General features: G+C 42.8%; 2 protein-coding genes across 4 annotated transcripts in view; one reads left to right on the top strand and one right to left on the bottom strand.

The window, feature by feature from the left end:
• Positions 1-27,111, top strand: part of KCTD16 (potassium channel tetramerization domain containing 16) — a 279,879-nt gene that overhangs the window by 104,833 nt on the left and 147,935 nt on the right. The window lies entirely within an intron of this gene.
• Positions 3,256-10,323, bottom strand: LOC122889812. The gene is given in 2 exon segments (XM_044225231.1): positions 3,256-5,912; positions 5,914-10,323. Coding segments are annotated over 2 exon segments (5,301 nt in total). The 5' UTR covers positions 10,129-10,323; the 3' UTR covers positions 3,256-4,826.

The following is a 27,111-nucleotide window of genomic DNA, read 5'->3' as shown; positions in this document are numbered from 1 at the left end:
ACAAGTCCATTTGCTGTTGCTCTGTCTTTATCCCCCATGCCTTTCTTTGGTGGTGCAGCTTTCTCTGTCTATAGTGCCTTTCCTCTCATCTCCATTTCTTTCACTTCTGTCCATCTTTGAAATTTCAGATCAGGTGTGATTGCTTCCACAGAAACCTGCTCAGTCTCTCAAATTGGAATGAATCCTTCTTGAGTTACCATCATGGTCTTTATAACTCTTAGAGCCTGGCCTTGCCCACAGCTGCATTATTGCAGTTGAAAGTGTTTACTTTGGTATCTTTCACTTAACTCCTTAGGGACTGGGATAGCATTTTGTCTGCCTGTAGATGCCAGTATCCATTCAATGCTTTTACAATAATAATTATCATTTATTGAGATTTACTGTATGCCGTGCTGTGTGCTAAGAGCTCAACAAACATTATTTTAAATTAAAGGAAGCCACTGTACTTAGAGCGGTTGAGTAACTTCTCCAAACTTATACTGTTTGCAGTTGGTAGAGGCAGAATTCGAACCCATTTCTCTCTGACTTTTCAACAAACTAATCTGTAATCCTGACTTTCAGTACTCAGTATATGCATGCTGAATTGATGTGGATGAAATAGGCTTTCCATTTTAGTTCTTTATTTTTTAAAGTAATCTGCACACTCAACGTGGGGCTCAAACTCACTGCCTCAAGATCAAGAGTCATATGCTCTACTGACTGAGCCAGCCAGGTACCTCAGGCTTTCCATTTAAAAAATGTATTTATGTTAAGGTGATTCACAGAATGGCCCTAGTCACAATTGCTGTTGCTGCAGCTGCCACTTTTGCTACCAACTTCCTTTTCTAATTCCCAGCTGAGAAGGTTGCCTAATAGAGGTTTGGGGAGATGAAGAACCCCACAATGTCATTAAGGATCGAAGTACATTGCTGGTCTTGGCCCAGCCATGCGGTAGCTGAACAAAGGTGGTGTGTTGGATGCATTCGCCATGCTAAGGAAAGACAACTGAATGTTAACCAGCACATTAATCATGCTGACAGATGGTCTGCCTGGCTTGGGCTCTTAAACAGACTTTTCCTATCTCGCAAGCTCACTGCTGTATACCTATTAGTCTGAAGGGAATAATAGGAAATACAGGTTTAGAGGGGGAGCGAGGCAGCCTTATTAATAGCTAGAATAGATTAGGTTTTACAGAAATTTAACCGCCTTTATTGTGCTCATTCAAGACACTGACCCTTTCTTTTCTATCATAGCAGTACTCCCCCACCCCACCCCATATCAGCACTTTTAAAATACATGGTCACATTCTAGTCCCACATCAAAAATGGTTCCCTGTTACAGCTTCACACATAGCACTGAAAATGGCTACCACCAACCAGTCAGGTAAGCATATATTCTGAGGAAATTTTCTGTCCCTTGGCTTTATTTCTGTTGGCTCAGTGGGCAGATTCTAATTTGAACCAGGCAAAATTTAGTCTGCCTGAGGCTGGTGGGCAGGTGTTGATTTTTGTGACTGGCTGCTTGAATTAATTGCTAGGACATCCAGATATTCCAGGCTGATGTCACCTCAACATCAAGTTCCATTTGATGGGGGATTGGGGTCTGGTGAATCCCATCTTGCACTGTTATGACTCATAATGCCCTCGCCTATCATTTGTGAAAATATAAATATATATCTATATCTATATATTGGTATCTGCTTATATGATCGATCTATTTACCTATCTGTCTAATCTCTCTTATTCTTTACCATCCTATGTATCTTTCTCTATTTTTCTTGCTGAGGCTGACTCAACTTAATGGATAAACAGTCAGACATAAAGATAGATAAATCCACTTCCATTATCAAATTGTGTAGTGGGGAAGGATAGAAGAAAGAAACTTGATTTAAAAAAAAAAGAAGAAGGGGGCACCTGGGTGGCTCAGTTGGTTAAGCAACTGCCTTCAGCTCAGGTCATGATCCCAGGGTCCTGGAATCAAGCCCCACATCAGGCTCCCTGCTTAGTGAGAGCCTGCTTCTCCCTCTCCTTCTGCCTGCCCCTCTGCCTACTTGTGCTCTCTCTCTCTGTCAAATAAATAAAATCTAAAAAAAAAAAAAAAAAAAAAAAAGGAAGAAGTGTCAAAGCCAAAAAGGACAAAGTGTAATACCCACCCCCCCACACCTGTCTTGTTTTTTAATGAGGAGAATTAACTTGTATTGAGCCCTATTCTGCTTTCGGCAATTTTCACATAGGTCTCATTAACTCCTCACACTAAGTCTTTGAGATGGGTTTCATTGTCCCTTTTTCACAGAGACTGGGAGCCAGAGTGAATAACATGGCCATGAAAGATCCCCCCCGGGGCTCCAAGCACCCCGGAATGGACCCCGTTTTAGGAGGAGACCCCCGGACCCAAAAACCAAGCCGAGTCCGCTGATCAGATGCAAACAGCACGAGGTTTATTGAGTAGACACAGGTACCTGCGGGCGGTCAAGTCTTAGGAGGACTCTCGCGCGCCAGCCCTTTGTTCAGGGCCTTTTTATGGGGTACGGGGAAGCGAAAACATACGTACAGAAACAGATACATAGTTACAAAGTTTTCATTGGCTGGTTTGAATATAAGGCATACTCGGTGTTTGTAGATTGGCTTTGAAGGACCCCAGCGAGCGAAGAGAAAGGTGGGGAGGGGGAGTGAGGAGGGGGAGTTGGATCTTATTACTCAGCAGAGAAACATCCTGCCTACGTGACTAGGTCCACATACTTAGGCGATCCCCCCCTTGCCTACGTGACTATCTGCGCGTAACAGGCCGTGCGCAGCAAGTGTACCTATTTCCCCCGCAACATGCCGTTGCCCCCCCCCCCCTAACTCCAGGGCTGTGCTGGGATAAGGGAGGATTGTCCAAGTAGGGGGAAGGGAAGAGGGGTCTCTTCATTCCCCCATTTTCTTTTTGGCCTGAGTAAAACCTTTTACTTTATTAGGGGCCAGTCTCTCGCTGCCCTACTGCATGATATTGTTGGGTTAATACCATGGTTTGGACAAGCGACAATCTATCTTTTATAAATTGGGTTAACCTGTTAATGATGCATGGCCCAAATGTTAGAATTAACATTAAGAGTATTATAGGTCCTATTAAGGAGGTTATTAGGGAAGTAAACCAGGGTGAACGATTCCAGACTCCTTCATACCAAGACTGTTGGGATTCAAAGTCTCTCTTACGCTTATCTAGCCTTTCCTTCAATTTGTCTAGAGTTTCTGTTACTACTCCAGTTTGGTCAGCAAAAAAACAGCATTCTTCTCTAAGAGCAGCACATAGGCCACCCTCTTTTAGGAACAGTAGATCTAAGCCTCTTCTGTTTTGTAGCACCACTTCTGACAGGGAGGTTAGGGATTCCTTGAGGGCTCGAACTGACTGTTCTAAGGCCCTAAGATCTTCATTCATAGCATGATGTAGAAGTAGGTATTGGTCTGTTCGGACCAGGGCGGCTGCCCCAGTACCAACCCCGGCTGCAATGCCTCCTACTCCCAGTAACGTAGCCAGGGTGATTAGGGTGACAGGTTCACGCCTTACTCGGCGAAGATCACTCCATTCATGATAGCTAAGAACCAATTCATCTGAATGGTAGGTTATTCGAGGCCATAGTTGAACTAACACACAATAGTCAGTAGTCTGGTTTAAGGCAGCAGTAGATACACAAGGGGTTAAGCCTGTGCTACATGCCCAATAGGTTCCATTGGGTGGGATCAAATAATAGGAGCCAGCCCATATTTTATGGGTCGAATTACAAAGTGTTTTTTTAACATAGTGAGGCGGGGTGCCTATACATAGTCCCGCTCCTGAAACTTGTGAGAGGGTTAGGCTATGATCTTGTCCATAGCATATAGCGCTGGGGACAGTGGAGTTAGTATAGTTGGCAGAGAGGGCTATGCCCTCATAGTATGGAGGGCTTGGGTTAAGACATAGCCAGCAATTGTTTGCTCTTTCAGGACTGGAAAGATTAAGTGCCTGATAGGCCCCTTTCACTAGGTTGATAAGCCTGTCTCCTGTTCCAAGTATTTCCGGGGCCTTTTTGGTTTGTATAGCTGTGGGAGTTGCGGAGGTTAAAAGTGGTGTTGGTCTTGGTGTTGACCTTAATCTTTGGGGAGGCCTTTGAGGTGGTGAGGCGAGAACTGGATTGGGTCCTATGGCGGCCCTTGGGGTTTCTATAAGAAGTTTTATGGTGAACGTTAGGCCGTCATCATAACGTTCTTTATAGAGTCTGAGGCCCCAGGTATATCCCTTTACCCAATTAAGTTGTTTCTTTCCTGCTTCGGTGAAGGCTATTTCAAGTGGGTGACACCATTGATTGTGACAGGCTGGGTTTTGTGTCCATTTGGGGCTGCTCCTGGCGTGAGAATAATTTGCCCTTACGGTGATATAGTCCCAACCTGAGGTGGGCTTCCAATAAGTGTCACCAGTGGTTTCGCAGCCCCAATTGTGACAGAAAAAGTGGGATGCCCCCCTGCATGAGGTCCACTCTCTGGGTCTGTGAAACCCAGGGCATACATAGAAGGTGAGTGTCCTTAACATACTTCGCTGACTCCAGTCCCCACAGCCTCCCCAAGGATCCAACCCGAGTCGTCCCCGTGGGGACGGTTGTGAAGGCGGCTTCTGTAGGTCAAAGTAATTTTCTATATCCCAGTTGGCTGGAGCTCCCATGGCTAACTTACAAATGTCAGGGTATAAGTTAGGCCACCAAGTGAATGGGGCATGCTGCTGAGAGGTGTTCCAAATTATTTGTCCTGTTTGCGACAGGACTTGCCAGGTGAGCTGTTTTACATGGTGAGGGGACCCATGGGAACTCGGAATGCCTATAACAAGAATAGTCAGTGTTATGATCGCACGAGTCTTATCTTTAGCGGATTTTGGGTGCGTTGAACTCGCCATCCCTCCTTGAGATCGGGTGTTTCCGAGTCGTCTGGTCCCAGATGGGCTGGTTTCACATGAGAGGCGTGGATCCAGGCCGCGATGCCGTCGACTTTTAGCGCCGTCGGGGTGGTTAGGAGTACAGTGTAGGGTCCCTTCCATCGGGGTTCAAGGCTCTTGATCTGATGCCTGCGGACCCAGACGAGGTCGCCGATCTGGAATTGATGTGGCACAGTAGGATTTTTTAGCTGTTCCCTATAAGCTGCAGCCAGTGGCTTCCAGACTTCTTTCTGAACGATCTGGAGTGCCTGGAGGTGAGCTTGTAGGGTAGCACGATCAGCAAAAGAAGAAACATAAGAATCAATAGGATTGAAAAGGTTTACAATAGGGGGTGGGGCCCCATACAATATTTCAAAAGGAGTTAATCCTAGGGGCCCGGGGGTATTCCTGGCCCTATATAGGGCCAGGGGCAGGAGGAGGACCCAGTCTCTAGAGCCAGTTGCAAGCGTTAATTTAGTCAAAGTCTCCTTGATTGTTCTATTCATTCTTTCTACTTGTCCTGAGCTCTGGGGTCTATATGCACAATGCAATTTCCAATTAATCCCCAATAATTTGGCCACTTTCTGACTTACCTGGGAGACGAAGGCTGGACCATTGTCGGTGCCTAATATCTGGGGCATTCCATACCTGGGAAAGATTTCTTCAAGTAGTTTCTTGGTGACCACATTCGAAGTCTCGTGCTTGGTGGGGAAGGCTTCTACCCATCCTGAAAAAGTGTCTATGAAAACTAATAAATATCTATAGCCATAGAGTCCAGGTTTTATTTCCGTGAAGTCGATTTCCCAGTGAACACCAGGGCGATGTCCTCGAATGCGCACTCCAGGGGCAGCATAGGTTTTTCTGGTATTTACTTGTGCACAGACTAAGCAATTTTTAATTATGGATCGCAACGCCTTGTCTTGGTTTAGTAACAAGTACGGTTGATGCTCATTATTTAGGAGGGTTTTCATTTTGTTTTCGCTCAGATGGGTCAGTGAGTGCAAAGATTGGACTATATGGTGAGAATACAGAGTGGGCATAACAATTTTTTTCGTCCATGGTATATACCCCTTCTTTTGGGTCCCATGTAGCCCCCATTTTCTTTAGCAGCTCCTGATCCTCAGAACTGTATTCCATAGGTTTAATATTTTCTTGTGGGGGCCATGTGCTCAGGGTAAGAATGGGCCCGGTCTCTTTTTCCCCTAGGGCAGCTTCCTTAGCAGCTTGATCTGCCAGTCGGTTTCCCCTTGCCACTGGGCTATCATCCTTTTGGTGACTCGGGCAATGCATAATGCTCAACTTTTGGGGCAGGAACAAAGCTTTGAGCAGAGCCAATATTTCAGGTTTATTTTTAATTTCTTTTCCTTCGGAGGTGAGGAGCCCTCTCCTCCGATAGATTTCACCATGTACGTGGGCCGTAGCAAAGGCATAGCGACTGTCGGTATAAACGTTCAGTTTCTTACCTTCTGCCATCTGTAGAGCCTGAGTCAGGGCGATGAGCTCTGCCCGCTGAGCTGATGTCCCAGGGGATAGCATCTTGGACCAGATCACCTCTGTCTCATTAGTTATTGCAGCTCCGGCTCTTCGCTCGCCATTGTGCAGGAAGCTACTGCCATCTGTATACCAGGTGTAGTCCGCTCCCTTGAGGGGCTGGTCCGTCAGATCCTTTCGGGTGCCATGGACCTCAGCTAGGATCTGGAGGCAATCATGTGTTTCCGTAACCTCGGGTAAGGGGAGTAGGGTGGCAGGGTTGAGCGCCACCACGGGTCCGAACTGTACACGATCAGTGTCCAGAAGCATGGCCTGATAATGAGTCAGGCGAGCATTGGAAAGCCACCTGTCTGGGGGTTGCTTGACCAAAGCTTCGACCGCATGGGGGGCCAAGATGGTTAGTGATTGGCCCAAAGTTAGTTTGCCCGCGTCTTTGACTAAGATGGCGATGGCAGCCACCATCCGCAGACAGGGTGGCCAACCAGTGGCCACAGGGTCTAGCTTTTTTGACAGGTAGGCCACTGGGCGCTTCCAAGGCCCTAGCCTTTGGGTTAGTACTCCCTTGGCATAGCCCTGTTTTTCATCTACGAACAGTTCGAAGGCCTTAGTCACATCTGGGAGTCCCAGGGCTGGGGATTCTAATAAGGCCTTTTTGATGTCGGAAAAGGCCCGTTGCTGCTCTTCGCCCCAGTGGAACTGAGCCCCCTGCTTAGTGAGGGAGTATAAAGGGGCTGCCATTTCCGCAAACCCAGGGATCCATAGGCGGCAAAATCCAGCAGTTCCCAGGAATTCCCTTAGGTGGCGTGGGGTGGTAGGTGTGGGAATGCGGAGAATAGTCTGCTTTCGTGCCTCAGTGAGCCATCTCTGTCCTTCTCTCAGCTGATATCCCAAGTAGGTGACTTGTTTTTGGCATATTTGGGCCTTTTTGGCTGAGGCCCGATACCCTAATTGTCCCAGTGCCTGTAAGAGGGCTTTAGTGCCGTTCAGGCAATTTTCCTTGGAGTTAGCAGCCAAGAGGAGGTCATCGACATACTGAAGAAGTACCAGGGAAGGATGCTGCACCCGGAAATCAGCTAAGTCTCTGTGCAGCGCCTCATCAAACAGGGTGGGACTGTTCTTGAAACCCTGGGGAAGCCGGGTCCAAGTTAACTGTCCTGAGAGCCCTAGATCTGGGTCCCTCCACTCAAAGGCGAAGAGTGGCTGGCTCACTGGATGTAGCCTTAAACAGAAAAAGGCATCCTTTAAATCCAGCACCGTATACCATTCATGGGAAGGGGGCAGGGTGCTCAGTAGATTATATGGGTTGGGCACAGAGGGATGTATGTCCTCAACTCTTTTGTTGACTTCTCTTAGATCCTGTACTGGCCGGTAATCTCCTGTGCCAGGTTTTTTTACTGGTAAGAGAGGTGTATTCCAAGGTGACCGGCAGGGAATTAGGATTCCTTGATCAAGAAGCCTCTTAATATGGGGCCTTATGCCTTGGCGGGCTTCCTGTGACATTGGATACTGCTTTATTGACACTGGGGTGGCTGTTGCCTTAAGTTGGATTAAGAGAGGGGGCTGTTGACGAGCCATCCCCATGCCCCCCGTTTCCGCCCAGGCCATAGGGAATTCTCTCAGCCAAGCTTCATTTTGGACCTCTGGGGTCTGTTCAGGTTCATATAGTCTATATTCCTCCTCCAAATGGAGGGTCAAGACCTGTAAGGGTCCTCCATTGGGGCCTGTTATTGCCGCCCCTTCTGGGTTGAAGTGGATTTGGGCCTTTAGTTTGGTTAGAAGGTCTCTCCCCAGTAACGGGTAGGGGCAATCGGGTACGTGTAGAAATGAATGCGTCACCTTACCGGTAGCCAGCTGGACCCTGCGTTCCGTGGTCCATCGATAGTTCTTTCCTCCAGTTGCTCCTTGTACCCAAGCAGTTCGGTTGCTAAGTGGTCCTAGAGTCTGGGTTAGGACTGAATGCTGGGCCCCGGTGTCGACTAGGAAGGTAACTGGCTGCCCCCCGACGCTTAAAGTTATCCTGGGCTCAGGGGGGGGCTCCTGGCCCTGACTTCCCTAGTCTTCCAACGTCAGTAGGGAAGTCAATGGTTTGGGCGTCAAGGGTCCTCTGAGATTCTTGGGGTTCCTGGGACACTCTCGGGCCCAGTGTCCTCTTTCCTTGCAATAGGCACATTGGTCTCTGTCTAATTTGGTCCTTCTTCGTTCTCGCTCTCCCATCCTGACTCCCTCTCTGTCCTGTCCCTGAGTAACTACGGTGGCCAATACCTTAGTCAATTCCCTGCTCCGCTTTTTATCTCTTTCATCCTGTGCCTCTTTCATTCTTAACCATATTCTCTCCTCTTTCTCTTCCGGAGTTTCTCTTTTATTGAACACCTTTTCTGCCTCTTTTAATAAGTCAGAAAGTGTATACCCCTGTAGCCCTTCTAATCTCTGTAATTTGCCCCTAATATCAGGGCTTGACTGCCAGATAAAGGACATTGATACACTAGTTGCTTGCCCTTCATCATCAGGGTCATACGGGGTGTACATCCTATAAGCCTCCTTAAGTCTCTCTAGAAAGGCAGAAGGTGTCTCTTCCCTTCCCTGTATTACTTGCTTAACCTGAGCCAAATTAGTGGGCCGCCTTGCGGCTGCTCGGAGACCCGCTATGAGCAACTGGCGATAGAGACGAAGGTGCTCCCTACCTGCAGAAGTGGCGAAGTCCCAGTTAGGGCGGGTTAAGGGAAAAGCTATGTCGATCTCATTAGGCAACTGGGTTGGTCGCCCATCATCGCCCGGTACGTTCTTTCGGGCTTCCAGAAGAACTCTCTGCTTTTCCTCCGAGGTCAGCAGAGTCTGCAACAGCTGTTGACAATCATCCCAAGTGGGTTGATGGGTAACTAGAATAGATTCAATCAAGTTAGTCAGGGTGGCGGGGTCCTTAGAGAAGGGAGGGTTATGTTGCTTCCAGTTATAGAGATCAGAAGCAGTAAAGGGCCAGTACTGTGGCCGACCGTTAGGACCTTCCCTCAAGGGGAAAGCTTGGGAGACTTGACTTGGTGGCTGTGCACGTCGGTCCCTGAGTCGCCCCGCAATGGGTGACGCCAGGGAACTAGGCTTTCGCTCTTCTGTTGTGGCCTCCGGGTAGGGAGGGGGTTCTTCCGTTAACAGGTCGATAAGAGGGGACTCAGTGTCTGGAGGCAAAACGGGAGCAGACTGAACAGGCTCGGGAGCAGGCTGAACAGGCTTGGGAGCAGGCTGAACAGGCTTGGGAAGTTTTGGGGATTTATCCTGGAGTGGGGTAAGGGCAGGGTAAAGAGAAGAGGAAGTGGGAGTAGGTGGGGGAGGGGTGGGTTGCGCAGTCTCCCTGGAGGGCGTGGTTTGGGGGTGGGACAGTTGCTCTTTTAGGGGAGGCGGCGCAGTGGGGGTGATAGGGGAGGAGCAGGGTTTGGGAAGGAGAACAAAGGGCTGGACCCAGAGTGGGGGGTCTGAAACCAGAGCCCTCCAGGTGACGATGTAGGGCACCTGATCGGGATGCCCATGGGGTCCGGGGCTGAAAACTTTGGCTTCCACCTGAGAAATAATATCAAGGTTAAAAGTGCCATCGCGTGGCCATCCCACATTGAAAGTGGGCCACTCGGAGGAACAAAGGGTGACCCATTTCTTTTTCCGTATTTCCACCGATTGGTTGTTTGCCCGGTCTCGGACGTCGCTCCAGTGGCTTAGGGTCAGACTTAAAGGAGTAGTCACTGTCTGTCCCATAATTTCAAGAAAAAAAAGAGTTATTATCACAGAGACAAAGACTAGACTCAGACACAGAACAAACAAACGCGCTGCGCGATTTTGGCGCCAAACCGAAAGCAAAAACTCAAGCGGAGATTCAGGGGGTCCGGATTCCCCCTCTCCAACTAAGGCCGTGTATCCCTCCGATATCGGCCGAGCTCCAAATGCCCCGCTGCCCCGGGGCATAGATGTCCCGAAGGACTCAAATGTCCCGCCCGGCGGGACTACAAACGCCTCTGGAACGTCTTCCAGGGCTGTGAGGGAGAAGTCCGAGCCCGTCAGCTCCTTCTGGCCCTCACCAAATACAAATGGATCCGATCGAACCCCAAACCAAAACCAAACGCGTGCGCGAAATTACAAGTAACAGATCCAGACACCACTACAGACACAACGCGAAATCACAAGTAACAGGTCTAACTATAACCACAAACACAACGAATATAGCGCTGGCCAGCTTACCTCCTGACAGTGGGTCGGTGGTCCCTGGGTGGGGGTCTCACATCCCGGGCGAGCCCCCAATGAAAGATCCCCCCCGGGGCTCCAAGCACCCCGGAATGGACCCCGTTTTAGGAGGAGACCCCCGGACCCAAAAACCAAGCCGAGTCCGCTGATCAGATGCAAACAGCACGAGGTTTATTGAGTAGACACAGGTACCTGCGGGCGGTCAAGTCTTAGGAGGACTCTCGCGCGCCAGCCCTTTGTTCAGGGCCTTTTTATGGGGTACGGGGAAGCGAAAACATACGTACAGAAACAGATACATAGTTACAAAGTTTTCATTGGCTGGTTTGAATATAAGGCATACTCGGTGTTTGTAGATTGGCTTTGAAGGACCCCAGCGAGCGAAGAGAAAGGTGGGGAGGGGGAGTGAGGAGGGGGAGTTGGATCTTATTACTCAGCAGAGAAACATCCTGCCTACGTGACTAGGTCCACATACTTAGGCGATCCCCCCCTTGCCTACGTGACTATCTGCGCGTAACAGGCCGTGCGCAGCAAGTGTACCTATTTCCCCCGCAACATGCCGTTGCCCCCCCCCCCTAACTCCAGGGCTGTGCTGGGATAAGGGAGGATTGTCCAAGTAGGGGGAAGGGAAGAGGGGTCTCTTCAGCCAAAGTCACACAGATTGCAAGTATTGGGGATTTAACCTGGGCCTATCAGATCCTGATGTTCTACTCTATCTGCTCTGGTGGATTGTCAGATTTCTTTTTTATTTTTTTTTTAAGATTTTATTTATTTACTTGACAGAGAATCACAAGTAGGCAAAGAGGCAGGTAGAGAGGGAAGGGAAAGCAGGCTCCCCGGTGAGCAGAGAGCCCTATGCGGGGCTCGATCCCAGGATCATGAGATCATGACCTGAGCCAAAGGCAGAGGCTTAACCCACTGAGCCACCCAGGCACCCCATGGACTAGTCAGATTTCTGAACACAGTTCACACTGTCTCTTCTCTGAAACAAACCGATTAGTAGTGAGAGGAGTGAGATCTTAGAAAGAATCAAAACATTCTCTTTTATTGCACTGTATAATCGATAGATGAATGCCAAACTGCCCAGAACACTTTATGTACTCTTAGAATACCTAAATTTGAAACTCTTGATCAATATATTCTACAACTCCAGGAGGGAAAATATCCACCCAGAGTAACATCCTCTTGACTGAATACCTAGAGCATTCATATCTCCCCTGAGGTTTTTTTCAGGCAGAAAAGATAATAGTGGTTCAAAGTCAGGCTGATTTCTTGTAAAACCCAGGAGGTGTGTTGTGGGTTGACATATTCTTGGCATATTTTGAATGAAGTCTTCATTGGTAACGTTTGCGTCTTCCAAACCTTGTTAGTTTGGGAAATGAGCCAGGTCAATTTGTAATCCTGATGACAGAGTCATGAGACCAGACAAACTTCTGTTACTGTTTTGGGCCAAAATATTAGTACTCAATCCGCTGGAGGTCTGGATACAGATGGCAGGAGAGACCTCAGAGGCATAGCCTGGAGGCTACACATCTGCTTAGCTAACCCATAAAGCCATGGCTTTTTAAATAACTCACATGCCAGCCCTAAATTTGAGATACTCCCAAGGAAATCCTAAGAGAAATGGATGATTTTGGGGTGTGGTTAGTGGGATATAGAGACACCCTGATTTGGGCGAACTTACTGAATAACATGGAAGCAGAAGAAGGGTGGGAGGAGAGAGGACAGGAAAATTCATATACAGTGCAATTTAATTTATTTTTAGTTCTGCATGGTGTTATTGTGTATATTTAAGAAATAATTTGTGAAATCTTTTTGGTCTTTTATGAAATTGTTTCTTCCTTTCCAAATGTGCTTTTTCTTAAGCCAGCAGAAATAAAAATTTTGTTTTTTGAAAAAAAAAAAAACTTTTTTTTCCTAATGATTAAAACTGGAAATTAAAGTCTGATTCATTTGACTGACCTCTCTAATACAGAGGAGTTCTATAAGCTTAGAGCTGAGCTTCTTGAGTTGTCTGTATTTTTTCCCTTCCTACTTTATGTAGCTGAATTGGTTGGTTGGAAATCGAAAATTACCAGAACTCAAATGCCCTGATCATAGGGTTTCTTTTTCTTGCTCTTACTCCTGCAACCACCTAATGCTCAGTCCCATTGGGCAGCTCTGGGAAGTGGAAAAGAACATTTCCCACAGTGCCAGGGTGTATTCGAACTCATAAGACTGCAGTGGTGGCCTTGTGGTCTTTTAAAATAGTGATGTAGGTGTATTATAACACCCACTGCAGGTTGACTTTTCCCACTACAAGTCAAGTACAGTAATTCTGACTCTCTATGCGTTGATTGGTGTAGATTTGGCAAGCCAGATCAGTTGGTTTTCTGAGATTTGCCAGAGGCTCTTTCGATGCCATTCTCTGTAAGACTTCACCTCCCCATCTGTAAAGTGGAGACAATAGTAGTATCTAACTCATGGATTGTTGTAAAAATTACCTGACTTATTGCTTAGTAAATACTAAACAATATTATATTATTAACAATTAACAATATTAGCAATTAACAATATTAGCATATACTTAAACTCAGTGAAAGGACTGTTATTGTCCTTTAAAATTTCCCTACCTTTATTCCAGACATTCTGCTTCCAGGAAGTATGCTAAAAACATAGGGATGCATGTGAAAATATATAGATGTAGTTATAGATGTTCATCATAGTACTATTTATTGATTGGGAACCAATGTTTCCAAGAATCACCCAAGAATAATTAACAGTGAAGTCTTCACTCCAAGGAGTGCTCTGAAGCCATTAAAAACGACATAAAAGAACTTCGGTTAGTGAAAGGGATCGCAGTTTATGATATGTTATTTAACAAAGAGCAGATTGTTTTCCAGAGATATGTAAAAATAGATACAACTATTGATACAAATGTGAATACATGTATATGAAGACAGGGAGGATATCCACCAAAAGTAGCAGCAATATGTTTTTAAAAAAAGAAAATATTATACATTGTACAGTTTTTGTATGAGTAGTCCCTATTTAGCAGTATTTTATTAAGACCAAAAAATATAGATATTAAAAAGAAAATCACTTCTGATCTTATAAAATGTTAAAATGTGGGAGAAATGACTTTCAAATCTTAAAAGATGATTTCTATTTTCATGTTTCTATTAATAAGCATTTTCAAATCTTTCTTCTATGAAAATGTATTGCCATTTTACTTTTAAAAACTTTTTTTAAAAAAGATTTTTATTTATTCATTTGACAGACAGAGATCACAAGTAGGCAGAGAGGCAGGCAGAGAGAGAGGAAGGGAAGCAGGCTCTCCGCTGAGCTGAGAGCCTGATGCAGGGCTCGATCCCAGGACTGTGGGATCATGACCTGAGCCGAAGGCAAGGGCTTTAACCCATTGAGCCACCCAGGCGCCCCAGTTTTTAAAACTTTTAAATATATATGTGATTAAAACCATCTGTCATAGATTTCTGCTGACACTCTCTGATTTGACTCCATTCTATAGGTATTTATAAAGAGCTGACTAGATGCTAGGCCCTTTATTAGATGGCTCACAAAAACACATGCTGTCTTTTCTCTTATAATTAAGACTGTATAAATCATACCAAAGCAGAGAAAAAGGAAATGCATGTGACTTGGTTATCTTTGTCAATCAAGGTAGGAACTGGGGCTCCTGCTTCCACATGTCCCTCTGCCATGTGCACAGTGGCTGAGCCAAAAGCTCCTGGACAGATGCCCAGCCCCATCAGTAAGGCCCATCATCCTCCATCCTTAGCACTTGTCACCCTGATTGCACATGCACAATTTAAGCAAAAATAAAACTGACTTCCAGTGTAGCTCCACCACCCTAACCTCCCCTCCCAATCAGGTTGCTGTCCTGTGTCTTTCTATATTGTAATTCTGGAGCTGCCTCTACCTGTGGAAGGGAGCCAAGTCTATTTTAGGTGCTTAGTTCACTTGGTTCACTACACCTATATGTCCTCAAATGGAATACAATTTGCAGTCCTTTTTTTCTTTTCTTTTTTTTTTTTAGAATGAGCACACAAGACGAGAAGAGGGAAATCTTGGTTCGATTTGTTCTCCCTGAAATGAGGTATCTTTCACAAAGGGAGAGTGTAAGGTAGAGCGTGTAAGCACAGTGCTAGAGGAGCCTCTGTTGGAAGGGGTGTGGACGGTTCCTATTTATCTCTTTCCCTCGCACTTCTCACAGGATCTAGAACTGCTGTGGAAACACAATGACAACATAACTTCCCCTTCTGTGAGAGGAAGTGACAAAGCAAAGGAAACTTGTTTTGACTCTTAAGAAAAGCTGTTACATTTGTGTCTCCTAAGCAGTCTGTAAGGGTTGTTTTTTTAATAACTATACTTCAACCAATTGCCTTACATCAAAAAGTATAGATGGGAAAGGTAAATGTGGTAATGATAGCAGAAGGTTGGACTAACAAGAGAGGAACGCAGAAGAAAAGATATACAATGTATAATGATGTAGTTCCAGGCTGTTCATAGTGTTTTTAGGATACTGAGAAAAGGTGGTGGAACATGGTTTTTTAATTGGTGGTGGAAGTGAGTGGGCATGTTTGGGGTTTTGTTTTATGTGTCCGTGATGAGAGATCAGTAGAGAACAGTAAGCAGAAATATTAAATATACTAAAACCAAAAAAAGCACCTTAGCATTGATGGGTCAGATTCCTATAGTGTCCATCTGCTGCTAGATGTAACCATTCATAAAATCTCAACTGCTGCCAACAAAACTTTTTTGTCAAACACAGCCTATTTATAGCATCTTAAGCTATAGGTGAACATTCTTTACCTTGATGGCTTTGGGGCCCCTGGTGCATGAATGAGCCTCAGATTGTCACCTGTGATTACACATGAAAATATGAAACCCATTACTGAGTTCTGTTATCAGAGGGGTAGATCAAAATTTAGAAAGTGTACCTACTGTTTGTTTTCAAATTATGGTGACAGGAGCAACTGCTTCAGATTTATGAGTGCTTTTCCTTTAATTTGATGGTACCCAACTAAGATAAAGGTAAATTTTATAAACAGTACTGTGCTTCCCTACTTGGAAACCAGGGAGTGTTGACTGCCTTCTTTATGGTACATCCTTGTCGTGGCAAGCTGAAAATTTATGTGATAAAATTGATCCATGTGGGTAGTCAATCTGGAATATTCAGAGCCTCCAGAACTATTTTTGTCTCTCAGTAGTAGTGATGGTGGTTGTGGTGGTGGTAGTAAACATTTACTGAGCCCACAGTATGCCAGATACTGTCAGATATTTTCCTACTTAAAGGACTCTAGAATTAGTGTTTGGCATGTACGATCTTGTTTCATTGTCACTGTAACCCATTGAGGTATATGCTGTTATTATTTCTGTGTATTACAGACTGGAAACTGAGATGTAAAGGGATCTGTTACTTTGTTTTAAGACCATCCAGACATAAATAGCTGATTTTAACTTAGCCTAATATCTGGCACTATGTAGTTAAACACCCATTTATAATAATCACACAAGAGACTTGAATTATCTGAATAATTTCCCTCTTACTTTTGATTCACTGGGAGCAAAAGAGGCTTGGCAGTTAGCAAGTTTGTTAACTAGTGCAGGTGATTAACATAAGTATTATAGTCAGACCCCAGAGTATTTGGATGGTACTGGAAAGACTATGTTCTTCTTTCTTTCTTTCTCTCTTTCTTTCTTTCTTTCTTTCTTTCTTTCTTTCTCTCTCTCTCTCTCTCTCTCTCTCTCTCTCTCTTTCTTCTTCTTCTTCTTCCTTCCTTCCTTCCTTTCTTTCTTTTCTTTTTTTTTTTTTGACCTTTTTCCTCCCTCCCTCCCTCATTCCTTTCCTTCTTCTCTTTCCTTCCCTTCCCTTCCCTTTGACTGGGGGAAATGAATTCTTTGGAACATTGAGGAATACCCAACCACAGTAAATTGTGATAAAGCATAACTGTCTTGAGAGTAATGAAGGCTTGGGCAGAGGAAATTTTTCACGCAAGTTTTTAGTATGTGTCATCTGCTGTTCTCAAAGTCGATACACCTGGTAAACAAACTAAAAGTGTGCATTCTGTTTTGGCTTAGGAAAGGTTGTTCAGGCAACCTGATCACGAAATTGTTGCTAGAGACCGAACCCCAAACTGCTCTGAGAGCATCCTGTGCCCAGGTCTGATTTTCATCATCCAGCTAGTCATGGTAGGCCTTTAAGGCTTGGTTCATAGGAGCTAGGGGTTAAAGGCAGGAAGGACTGCAGGATGGAAGGATATAGGGATTATGTATATAAAAAAAAAAATCTGTGTTCTTTGCTTAGTTTTTTAAAAATAGAGAAGCTATTGTTTTATTTGAATACACAAAGCTTTTTTGTTACATTTGTTGAACTATTCTTTTTTGTTTGTTTGTTTTAAAGATTTTATTTATTTATTTGACAGAGAGACAGCGAGAGAGGGAACACAAGCAGGGGGAGTGAGAGAGGGAGAAGCAGGCTTTCTGCTGAGCATGGAGCCTGACACAGGGCTCTATTCCAGGACCCTGGGATATGACCTGAGCTGAAGGCAGACATTTAATGATTGACCCACCCAGGTACCCCTGCTGAAGTGTTCTTAACACATGCATGATTATCTATGTACATAAGGGTACATGTACATGCTCACACAGAAAAATTGATAGAATACTGAAATTGTGGCAACCTCATCCTTAAAAATCTATGGGATAATAAAGAAGGATAGAACCACACCTCTTTGCTTGTGTTCATTTCTTTTTTTTTTTTTTTTAAGATTTTATTTATTCATTTGACAGACAGAGATCACAAGTAGGCAGAGAAGCAGGCAGAGAGAGAGAGGAGGAAGCAGGCTCCCCGCTGAGCAGAGAGCCCGATGTGGGGCTCCACCCGAGGACCCTGGGATCATGACCTGAGCCAAAGGCAGAGGCTTTAACCCACTGAGCCACCCAGGCACCCCTGTGTTCATTTCTGAGTCCCCTTCCTGCCCAGTCTTCTGACCAACTAAATCTTCTCTAGAAATCTGTGGTAAACTACAAAGGTGTTCCAGCATGGGTATGTTCTAAAGACTGTGGTGGTCTTTGTGGCTCATGGAAAGGTCCAGCCATGGTCATTTATGGGGCCCATTGGTGTGTATGTTGTGTTGTCTTTCTGGGGTTCTAATAGTCAAAGGTATTTTAAAGACAAAAGCTGTAAAATGGCACAGTGATCCAACTTGTCTTTCCTAAAGAGCAGTGTGCTGCCTCTGACATCCTAACTTTAAATTTAGGACGTTAATTAGAGTTTCATCTAACCATTCTCTCCTGAACCTTTATTCCAGTAAATCCTACTGTGAAACATCTTCCCCGAACAAATCCAACTAGCTCAAAACAGCAAATATGTTATATTTCCTACTGTTCCTCCTTTTGAAATAATTTCCTAATGTACTCTGAACATCTTCATTTATCTAGATTAAGGAGAACTTTCTTTTTCCATACTCATTTTCAAAATATAACAACATTTGGGGCGCCTGGGTGGCTCAGTGGGTTAAGCCGCTGCCTTCGGCTCAGGTCATAATCTCAGGGTCCTGGGATCGAGTCCCGCATCGTGCTCTCTGCTCGGCGGGGAGCCTGCTTCCCTCTCTCTCTCTCTGCCTGCCTCTCTGTCTACTTGTGATTTCTCTCTGTAAAATAAATAAATAAAATCTTAAAAAAATATATATATAACAACATTTTTTTACCAAGCATAAATTATATACTGCTTACTATAAAAATGTAAATAATGGAGAATTATAGAAACTAGAAGTGGAAGCTCTTGTGACCTCATCCCAAATAGGGTGATTATGATGATATTGAAAATCAAAGTAACATTTGTTAAGTGCTGTGGGCCAAGATAAGCTTTTGGACTCATTAGTAAGTGTATCTCTCATAATTCACAGTTCTGTGAGGTAAATACTATTATTTCTCAGTTTAGTATATGAGGGAACTGAGGGATATAAGGTTAAAGTGACATGTACAATACCACATAGGTAGTCAGTGGCAAAGCCAGACCCTAATTGCTATATTAAACAAGATTAGGATTCATCACTGGGGATCCTATTCAAAACATTAAAGAAAGTAATCATAAAAGATGAACTGTACACATCATAATATTTTAACATAAAGTGTACATCATTTATGCATTAATTCCCTAAGCATTGATGTAACAACAAGGCCATTTCTGAAGTATGGCTACACCAGTTTGCTTTTGCCTTTTTTAAGTAAACCATACCCATAATAGAATTTTCAGTTGTTGTAACTTTATAACAGGTGGTAAAATCTTCAGAAGTTCTGTTTGTTTGTTTTTTAACAATTACTTTTCGTAGAGGCAACTCTTTTTGTATTTTACCAGTTTGTATAATTTTAAAAGAAACTAGGTCATTATAACAACAAATGTAAAACTGGCTTTAATCAGTTTGGGGACAAAAGACACTGATTCTTGGTAAGCAAACAGTGGATCTGGTGAGGCCCGTCCGTGATGCCTCAGGCTTACTGGCTCTAAGCCCTCAGCGACTACCCTGGGCAGCAGTCTGTACTTTTGCAGAGCAAAACAGAGCCTGTAGGTAAAATTTGATAAAGTCAAGTTCAGTTAAGGGAACTTGTTTACAATGGAATTATCAAGCATGCTGAGTGGCAGCCCTGCAAAATTGACTCAGGGAAAGGAATCTGCTTTTTTTCCATGCCCCATACTTCTAAGGGTGTGTGGGTGTGTGTTTATCAAAGCCGGTTTAGCTATTTATTTCTTGTGGATTTTTTTTTTGCATCTTTTGGATGAAGTTTGTATACCTTTCTAATATCAATTAATTGTGGTAATCATGTCCTCAAAACATGAACATTAACGAATACAGTGAATTCCCCAGGATGGACAGATTTTAAAGCCACTCTCCAGAGACTGGGCTGACACTATGAAATTGAAACCGAACTGAATAAATGAATAGCACAAACCTAGGATTAAGAACTGCCTTTTCTTCTTTGCTGAGAGAAAGCCCATTTTTTTTTTTTAAAGATTTTATTTATTTATGTATTTGTCAGAGAGAGAGAGTGAGCGTGAGTGCACAAGCAGGCAGAGTGGCAGGCAGAGGCAGAGAGAGAAGCAGGCTCCCTGCTGAACAGAGACAGATGTGGAACAGGATCCCAGGACCCTGGGATCATGACCCCAGCTGAAGGCACTGGCTTAACTGACTGAGCCACCCAGGCATCCTGAGAAAAGTCCTGTATGATCTGGTCCGGCCACTCTGTTTAGCCCAAACAGCCTTCATGCTTGATTCTGCCACGCTGTTTCTGTAGTCAGTTTTTGTTCTTGTTTCTTCTAGGAGTGTGCACCCTCACCTTTTCTTCCCCTGCCCCACTAAGCATATCCCTTCATATCCCTGCTTGTGCTCTCTTCTTTCTGATCTCTTCCTGGACTTAACTCCTGAAGCAGAGCTGAGGCTTTCCTTCACTCTGACCTCCCTGCCTGGCTCCCACTGTACCTTGTATTTCTATTTTAGCACACATCATCCAAATGTGTGTACTTTGCACTTACACTTTGGCTTATGGTCCGCTCTTTCTACAGTGTGAAATCCAGGAGGGCAGAGATGGGGTTTTATTAATCTCTTTTCCCTTAGAGTCTATCCCCATGCTTGGCAAATAATAATGCTTAACAAATATTTGCTGAAATGAGTGAACAGATAATCTGGGGGAAGCATGCTTTCTACTCAGTCTCCTACCATGCTGAGACTGGAAGGCATAAATGTTCTCTGGCTGTGGCTGTGATGTGTTCCCCTGGCTGCAATGCTTGCCTTCAGCCCTGGGTAGGGGAGATTGAAGAAGGAAGCTTCTTGCAGTGGCCACCTTTGCAAATCTCTTTCTAGCCTTAAAAGAGGGATCAAAGGCACAGCCCTGAGTTGCCTGCTCAAGTCTTTGTTAGTACTTTGCAGCTAGGATGGAGGGAAAGATTTCCTGTATATATTATCAGAGACTTTGATCTAACTTGGTTGATGTGTATGGTACCCTGTTCATAGTACATTGCCAGTGAGACTATCATGTAATGCAGAAAGGGGTTGTTTGTGTGACAGCCAGGTGATGCTGAAGAAATGCATGGGATTATTACATTAGGAGTAGTGTATTCTCAGCAGGTATTGGTTTGCATGCATAATGTGATTCTTGGGGTGCCACAGCAGATAGTCTCTGTTAGAGTAAGGTGATTGCATTACCTTGCCACTTTCAGATTCATTAAGGGAAAGCCTGTGCTCTCCTTTTAAGTTTTTTGAATCCTGCTCATGTTCAGAACTATTTCTCTGCAGTCACGTTTCCGTCAGGACTTGCATCTCATTGGCCCTTCCTGACAGCTGGACCCTAAATACTTTTTAGTAAGATCCTAGGCCTGCCCTATGTGATTGCAGAATTGCTTGGCAAAGAGGTGGTGGGTATTACAGAGGGCACGGATTGCATGGAGCACTGGGTGTGGTGAAAAAATAATGAAGACTGTTTTTCTGAAAATAAATAAATTGAAAAAATTTAAAAAATAAAAAAATTAAAAAAAAAAGAGAAAAGCTCTTTGAGGACAGAGAAAGACTGTCTTTATATTTTCTAAAGTGAATTGTGCCCACTACTGATGATTTTAGATGATTTATGGATAACCGTTTACAAATATTTAATTGTACTCTGGTTATGTTAATGTGTGTTAAAAAAGTAAAACTGGCATATAAAACCTGTGATATCACAGGTTTGATGTTTAGGAGACTAGAGTAGGTATTGAAATAAAGTCAATTTAAAGAAAAACTTAAATTTGAAAGTAGCTAATAGAGTGGATCTTGAAAGTTCTCATCACAAGAAGAAAAATTTATAGCTCTGTGTGGTGATGGATATCAACTGGACTTCCTGTTGTGATCATTTTGCAATGTATACAAATATCAAATTTTTACGTGGTATACCGGAAACTAATGTAATGTTATGTCATTTATACCTCATTAAAAAAAAGGAAAAAATAATGAAGGAAATGTAAGAAAATAGTATTAAAATTATTTGAGAATATTCCAATAACCAAATTGTGGAAATACTGTGATATACTAAAATTCTTGGTACATATTAGGTGCTTAGTAGATATTTATGGAATGAATGAATGATACAAATAATAATAATATTTAAAATTTATTACATGCTGATTTTATGTCCAGTCACTCGGCCAGAAGTGTTATATACGATATTCTGTTTGATTCTGTTTTGTAAGTTGCCATTTTGTCTTCATTTTATAGATGAAGGATCTAAGGCGTAGACGGTAAGTTATGCAGGGTCACCCAGCTAGTGGTGACAGGTCTCTCCCTTGTTACCAAACCCCAAGTGTACGTCTGTGAATCCCTAGATAATAGATTTTAAAAGTTAAAAGGGGGTTTTTATTTCCAGCTCCACCTGGGTTCCCTGAGGTGGTAAAAATATGCCAGCATGTTAAAGGTTAGCTCAGTTAGCTCTGTGGTAATGAGTGTGCTGCCAAGCTGGTGGTGAATTATGCCGGAGCTTGCCTGGTTGCACAGCACACATGCTGTGAAGTCTTAGAGGTCCCTGGACAAGCCTTCTAGTCTCTGCTTCTACCCTTACCCCTAGAACTCCTCTTCAGTGTCACCGCCAGTGTTGTGAGAACATTATGTCACATTTCTGGCCGAGATTTCCAGGGATCTCTTCATATGCTGACCCAAACAGTATTTTATCTCAAACAGCTTTTATGGCAGTGATGACACTGCTTTGGACAGCTGTGCTGCTTAACTCAAAAAGAGGCTCTGATGGTCACCAAGCCATGAATGTCAAAGTTGCATGGGAAGACTCAGAGTGAAATAAAAGAGACTTTTGAAATTACTTTTACTTTTTTTTTTTGGTGGTGATTTTATGTATGAATGTGTAAATTAATAACTTATTTTGTTCATTTTACACATGAGCAATTATACATTTAAATTGACCAAAAACTTCCCTCCCCACTTTTTGCTTTATATTTATAGTATGTCTGTGCTGTGCCAGGCACAATGATCTATTAGCCAGGGCAGTAAGAATGGGCTAAATATTGATTAATCTCACAATCTGATAAATAAAACCTGATTACATTCTTGCAAGCTATTCTCAGATCTTTGGAAAATCTCAGGATACCACTAGCTTCTAATTTACCACAATTTTAAATTTAAGACTTTGTGCTTTCTCTATAAGTAATCTAGACTCTGTGAAATTAGAGAACTAAAAGGGAAGAGGCATTTGGAAGAATACATTACGGAGTTTTCTTAGTTTCATTAAAATTATAAATTGTTCCTCACATTTATGATTTCTTCTGTGTGACTCATTTACTACTTATGATAGGACATGAGTGTTAAGGTTTGGAATAATTTCAGAGCCGAGTGACATTTCTTAAAAGCTGAAAATGGTTATTTTTCTCTTCTTTTGCTTTTTACTTTTTTTTTTTTTCATGCTTGTTTTAGGGAAGAGAGGGGTCAGACCATTAGTAGATAACGGGGATCATGGGCCTTTCATATATGAAGGAAATGCCAACTTCTGACAAAAACTTCTCTAGTATTTCTGGGAAAGCCAGTGATCACATCATTGATCATTAAGACTAGAAGGACCTTTGAAAATCTTTCTCCTCAAAATGTGGCTCATGGATCTCACAGACTTCAGAATCTCCTGGGGGTAAAAAATACACATACCTGGTTTCTAGTGTATACCATCTCAATTACTGTTTCCAAGGGAGACCAGGGAATATAGATTTTTCAGAAGCTACCTCAATAATTCTTAAGGACACTAGTTTAGTAAACACTTTATTCTAGTTTCTTCATAGTACATAGAGATTGAGGCATAATGCAGTGAAGTGACTTATCAATGGTAAAGTAGGCAGTAAATAACAAATCACCCTGCTTGGCTATTCAGAACCACCTAGGTGAGCTGCAATTTTTAATTCATTTGACATGCATCTTTCTGCCTCAGCTGTGTAGTTACGTAACTTAATTACTTCTTAGTTTGATTTGACGGCTTTATTCTATTAGATAAGATGTGTTAATTACTGTGATGGCAGTATGTGGTAATAATGGCTCAGTGTTACATTAATAATTTCAAGATCATGAATAATATGCAACACCTCGGTGTCTGAGCCATTATTAATTTGTTTCACCAGTGCTGAAGTGTTTAAAATTCAGTTTCAAGCATGTCTTCTTAGAGGAAAAAAGAATAATACATGTATTGAAAAACCTTTCCTTTATTCTGCTATTAACTCTGTCCTTGCTACACAATTTGCTGTATATTGTACCTAATTAGTGAGGTACAAATCCAGTTTCATTTTATTTTAAAAAAATAAAAAATACAGTAAATCAAAACAGAGCCTTTGGTGATAAAGGAGAAAGAGTAGAGGCAATATAAATCTTGTGCAGTTTTATCACTTATAATGAATCTCAAGGGAGGAGAATAATTCTACAAGTAGAATTTTTTATTAGCTTGAGTTTTTGAGTAGACTTAAAGTCATGTTTCTGCGTCTAAAAAAAAAATGGTCCTGCCTCTCACTTCCATGATGATTAAGCAGTTGATTCCTAGGCAGATGAGGGGGCTACTAAACAATTATATCTGCCTGCCCAGCATCTATTTCCTTCTTTTTATAGTAGCACCCTGATACAGAATAACTATTTCCCTTAGTCTGTGTGGGTATAACCTTCAACATTCATTGTTGGACACTCAAGCTAGGACTGACGAATCAGCATAGTCCATCTTCCTAGGAATTGTGATTGGCTTAAGGAGGCCTGTAACATGAGTCGGTACAATCAGAGCTAAATCTAACCTTTTTTAGAATGATTGAGAAAGATACACAGAGAACAAGAGACATAAACTGGGGAAACTGACATTCATCCTGCCATCATGAAAGGGAAGTCTACCATGATACAAAAAAAGTGTGGAGGGAGGCCTGAGGCCATTCCTGATGACAACTTAAGTCCCCAAATCCAGCCAAGTCTTAAATCAAGTACTGTTGTTTTTTACTGGTATACAATCAAAATATTCTTCTTTTTTTTCTTTCTCTGTACTTCTGTATTTTTCTGTGACTCAGTTTCTAGCACTTGTAGCAACAAGAAGACATTAAAGAGTCAAAAAAAAAAGAAGTGGTTTTTTGTTTGTTTGTTTTTGTTTTTGTTTTAAACTCATTAGTTTCCAAGAATGGCAATAGCTTTGTGCTCGGCCCTGGGTCTTGCATGGGAACTCCTGAGTTTCCACTGTTACCAGTGGAACAGAGTGGTTGGCCTGGATTAGAGGTAGGGTGACCATATAATTTTTATCCAAATGAGAACACTTTTTTTTCCTCTTATGGAGAATGTTGAATCTATATAACAAATAAACAGAATAATAAACTCCTATGAACCTATTACCAGTCTTCAGCACCATCAATCCATTGGCCAGTCTTGCTTCATTCATATCCCATAAACTCCATCATCATTTCATTAGACATCATCATTTCATTAGATGAAATTTCAACAAGGAAAGAGAGGTAATATTATGATATGGTAGTAGGTATAAATTGAAACCATCCCAGAAAGATTGAGATTGATAGGGAATCGATTGAAAATAAATGGATTAGAATCTGTAACTTTAGTACCTCTAATCAACTGAGATTAGGAGGTATGAGCTTAGGGAGAGTGCTAAAAAACCTTGGGACCTTTTCCTTTTCTATCAGCTTTTTTTGATTATATATATGTTTTACTGAACACCATCTTGGTCTGTGTCCTCCAAGAAACAGACACTAGAACAGGATAAAATGTGTATGAATTTCATTAGGGAAACAAGCCCCAGGAGAGAAAATGGGAAGGGAGTCAGAAAAGGCTGGGAGTATAATTGGGCTGTGGTGCAAAGCTGACCCCCAAGGTAAGGAAAGAAGAGGGTAGATTGGGTAGAAGTGTCCTGTTGTAGATTTTTGAAGGCTATCCACTGTTGTCAAGCCAAGGTCAGTTGTGAGAGAAATCACATGTTTCCTAGGAATTGTCCAGTTCTAGTATGCCTCCTGTACTCAGTCCTGGGCTGGGAGCAGTCCCTGAAAAGTATACTTGAGGTACACAAACGCAGTACTAGACTGTTTTGGCTACCCTAACAAATTACCATAGACTGGGTGACGCACAAACAACAAAAATTTATTCCTCACAATTTGGGGGATTAATAAATCCAGGATCAAGGCACTAGCAGATTTGGTTTTTGGTGAGAGCCTGCTTTCTGCTCCATAGCTTGCTGTCTTCTTGCTCAGTCCTCACATGGTGGAAGGGATGAGGGAGCTCCCTCAGGTCTCCTTTATAAGGGTCCTAATCCCATTCGTGAGTGCTCTGCTCTCATGATCTTATTACCTCTCAAAGGCCCCACCTTCATATACCATCATAATGGGGGGTACTCAGACATTGAGTCTGTAGCACGCAGATGGTGATGGATTTCAGAATGTGGCAACTTAGATCCTTGGTCAGTTTTTTCCCCTGAAGCTGGCACATTTTTACGGCCACCACACATACGAGGTCTTTCTTCTGAATACTATCACTCTAATGTAGCATAGTGATTAAAGCATGGACTTGGATCAGAAGAGCCCTATTAAAATCTCATCTTATTAATTAGTAGCTATATGAATGTGGGCAAATCACTTAAGTTCATAATGCCTTGTATATGAAATGGAAATAACATATCATGGACTTCATGTAAATATCAAGTAAACATCAAGGATAAACTACACAGTGCTAAGCAGAGCACATGGCCTGTAGTAAGTGCCCAGCACTTGTTAGTGATGATAATAATGATGATAATAGTAACAAACATGAAGACTTTATGAATAAGCCTATTAGGGGCCTTTAGCCATAGAGGTCCTATTTTTAGAGACTACAGCTGAACAAATGATCTGAAATGACTAATTTTATATCACTCAGGATATTTGGCCCAGTCTTTCAGGTCTGTCTCAGTTTCTTTTGTTACATCAAAGGCATAATTCCCTGTCCTGTCCCTGAGCCTTTGTACTCAGTACTCCTGCTCTCAGGATTACTTTTCCCATGTCTCTCCTCATCTCATTGCTTTGTACTCATCTTTCTGGTTTCAATTTAAGACTAACTTAATCAGGTAAGACTTCACTGACCCCACAGTCTAGTAAATTTTCTTTAATATAGCTTCCAAGAATTGTGCTTATAAAATTGCATTCCTTTTATAGCTAGGGCTTCTGTTAGTGTGCAGTTATGCATTTATTCATATGAATATTTAATCAGTGATTGTCTTTCCCATGTGAGAGTAAGGATCATGTCTGATTTTGCTTGCAATTTAAATACAGTGCCTAGCACAAAGCTAGCTTAGAACACATTCAAACATTTGTTAACTAAGAGAATAGAGTATATCTGTTCCTCAGAAATAAAGTATATCTGTTCCTAAGAGTGTGAGTCCTTGTCATTTTATTCTTTGTAGCTTGTTCATAGGAAGCTGACCCATAAAACTGGATTGGCAATACATTACTGTAAAGAGGAGGAGATAGCTAACTAGCTCTCT

This window comes from Neovison vison, chromosome 1 (assembly GCF_020171115.1).
Source record: "Neovison vison isolate M4711 chromosome 1, ASM_NN_V1, whole genome shotgun sequence".
In the NCBI taxonomy this organism is placed as follows: Eukaryota; Metazoa; Chordata; class Mammalia; order Carnivora; family Mustelidae; genus Neogale; species Neogale vison.
Note: the sequence above shows the minus strand (reverse complement) of the source record. Positions and strands in the feature narration are given on the sequence as shown.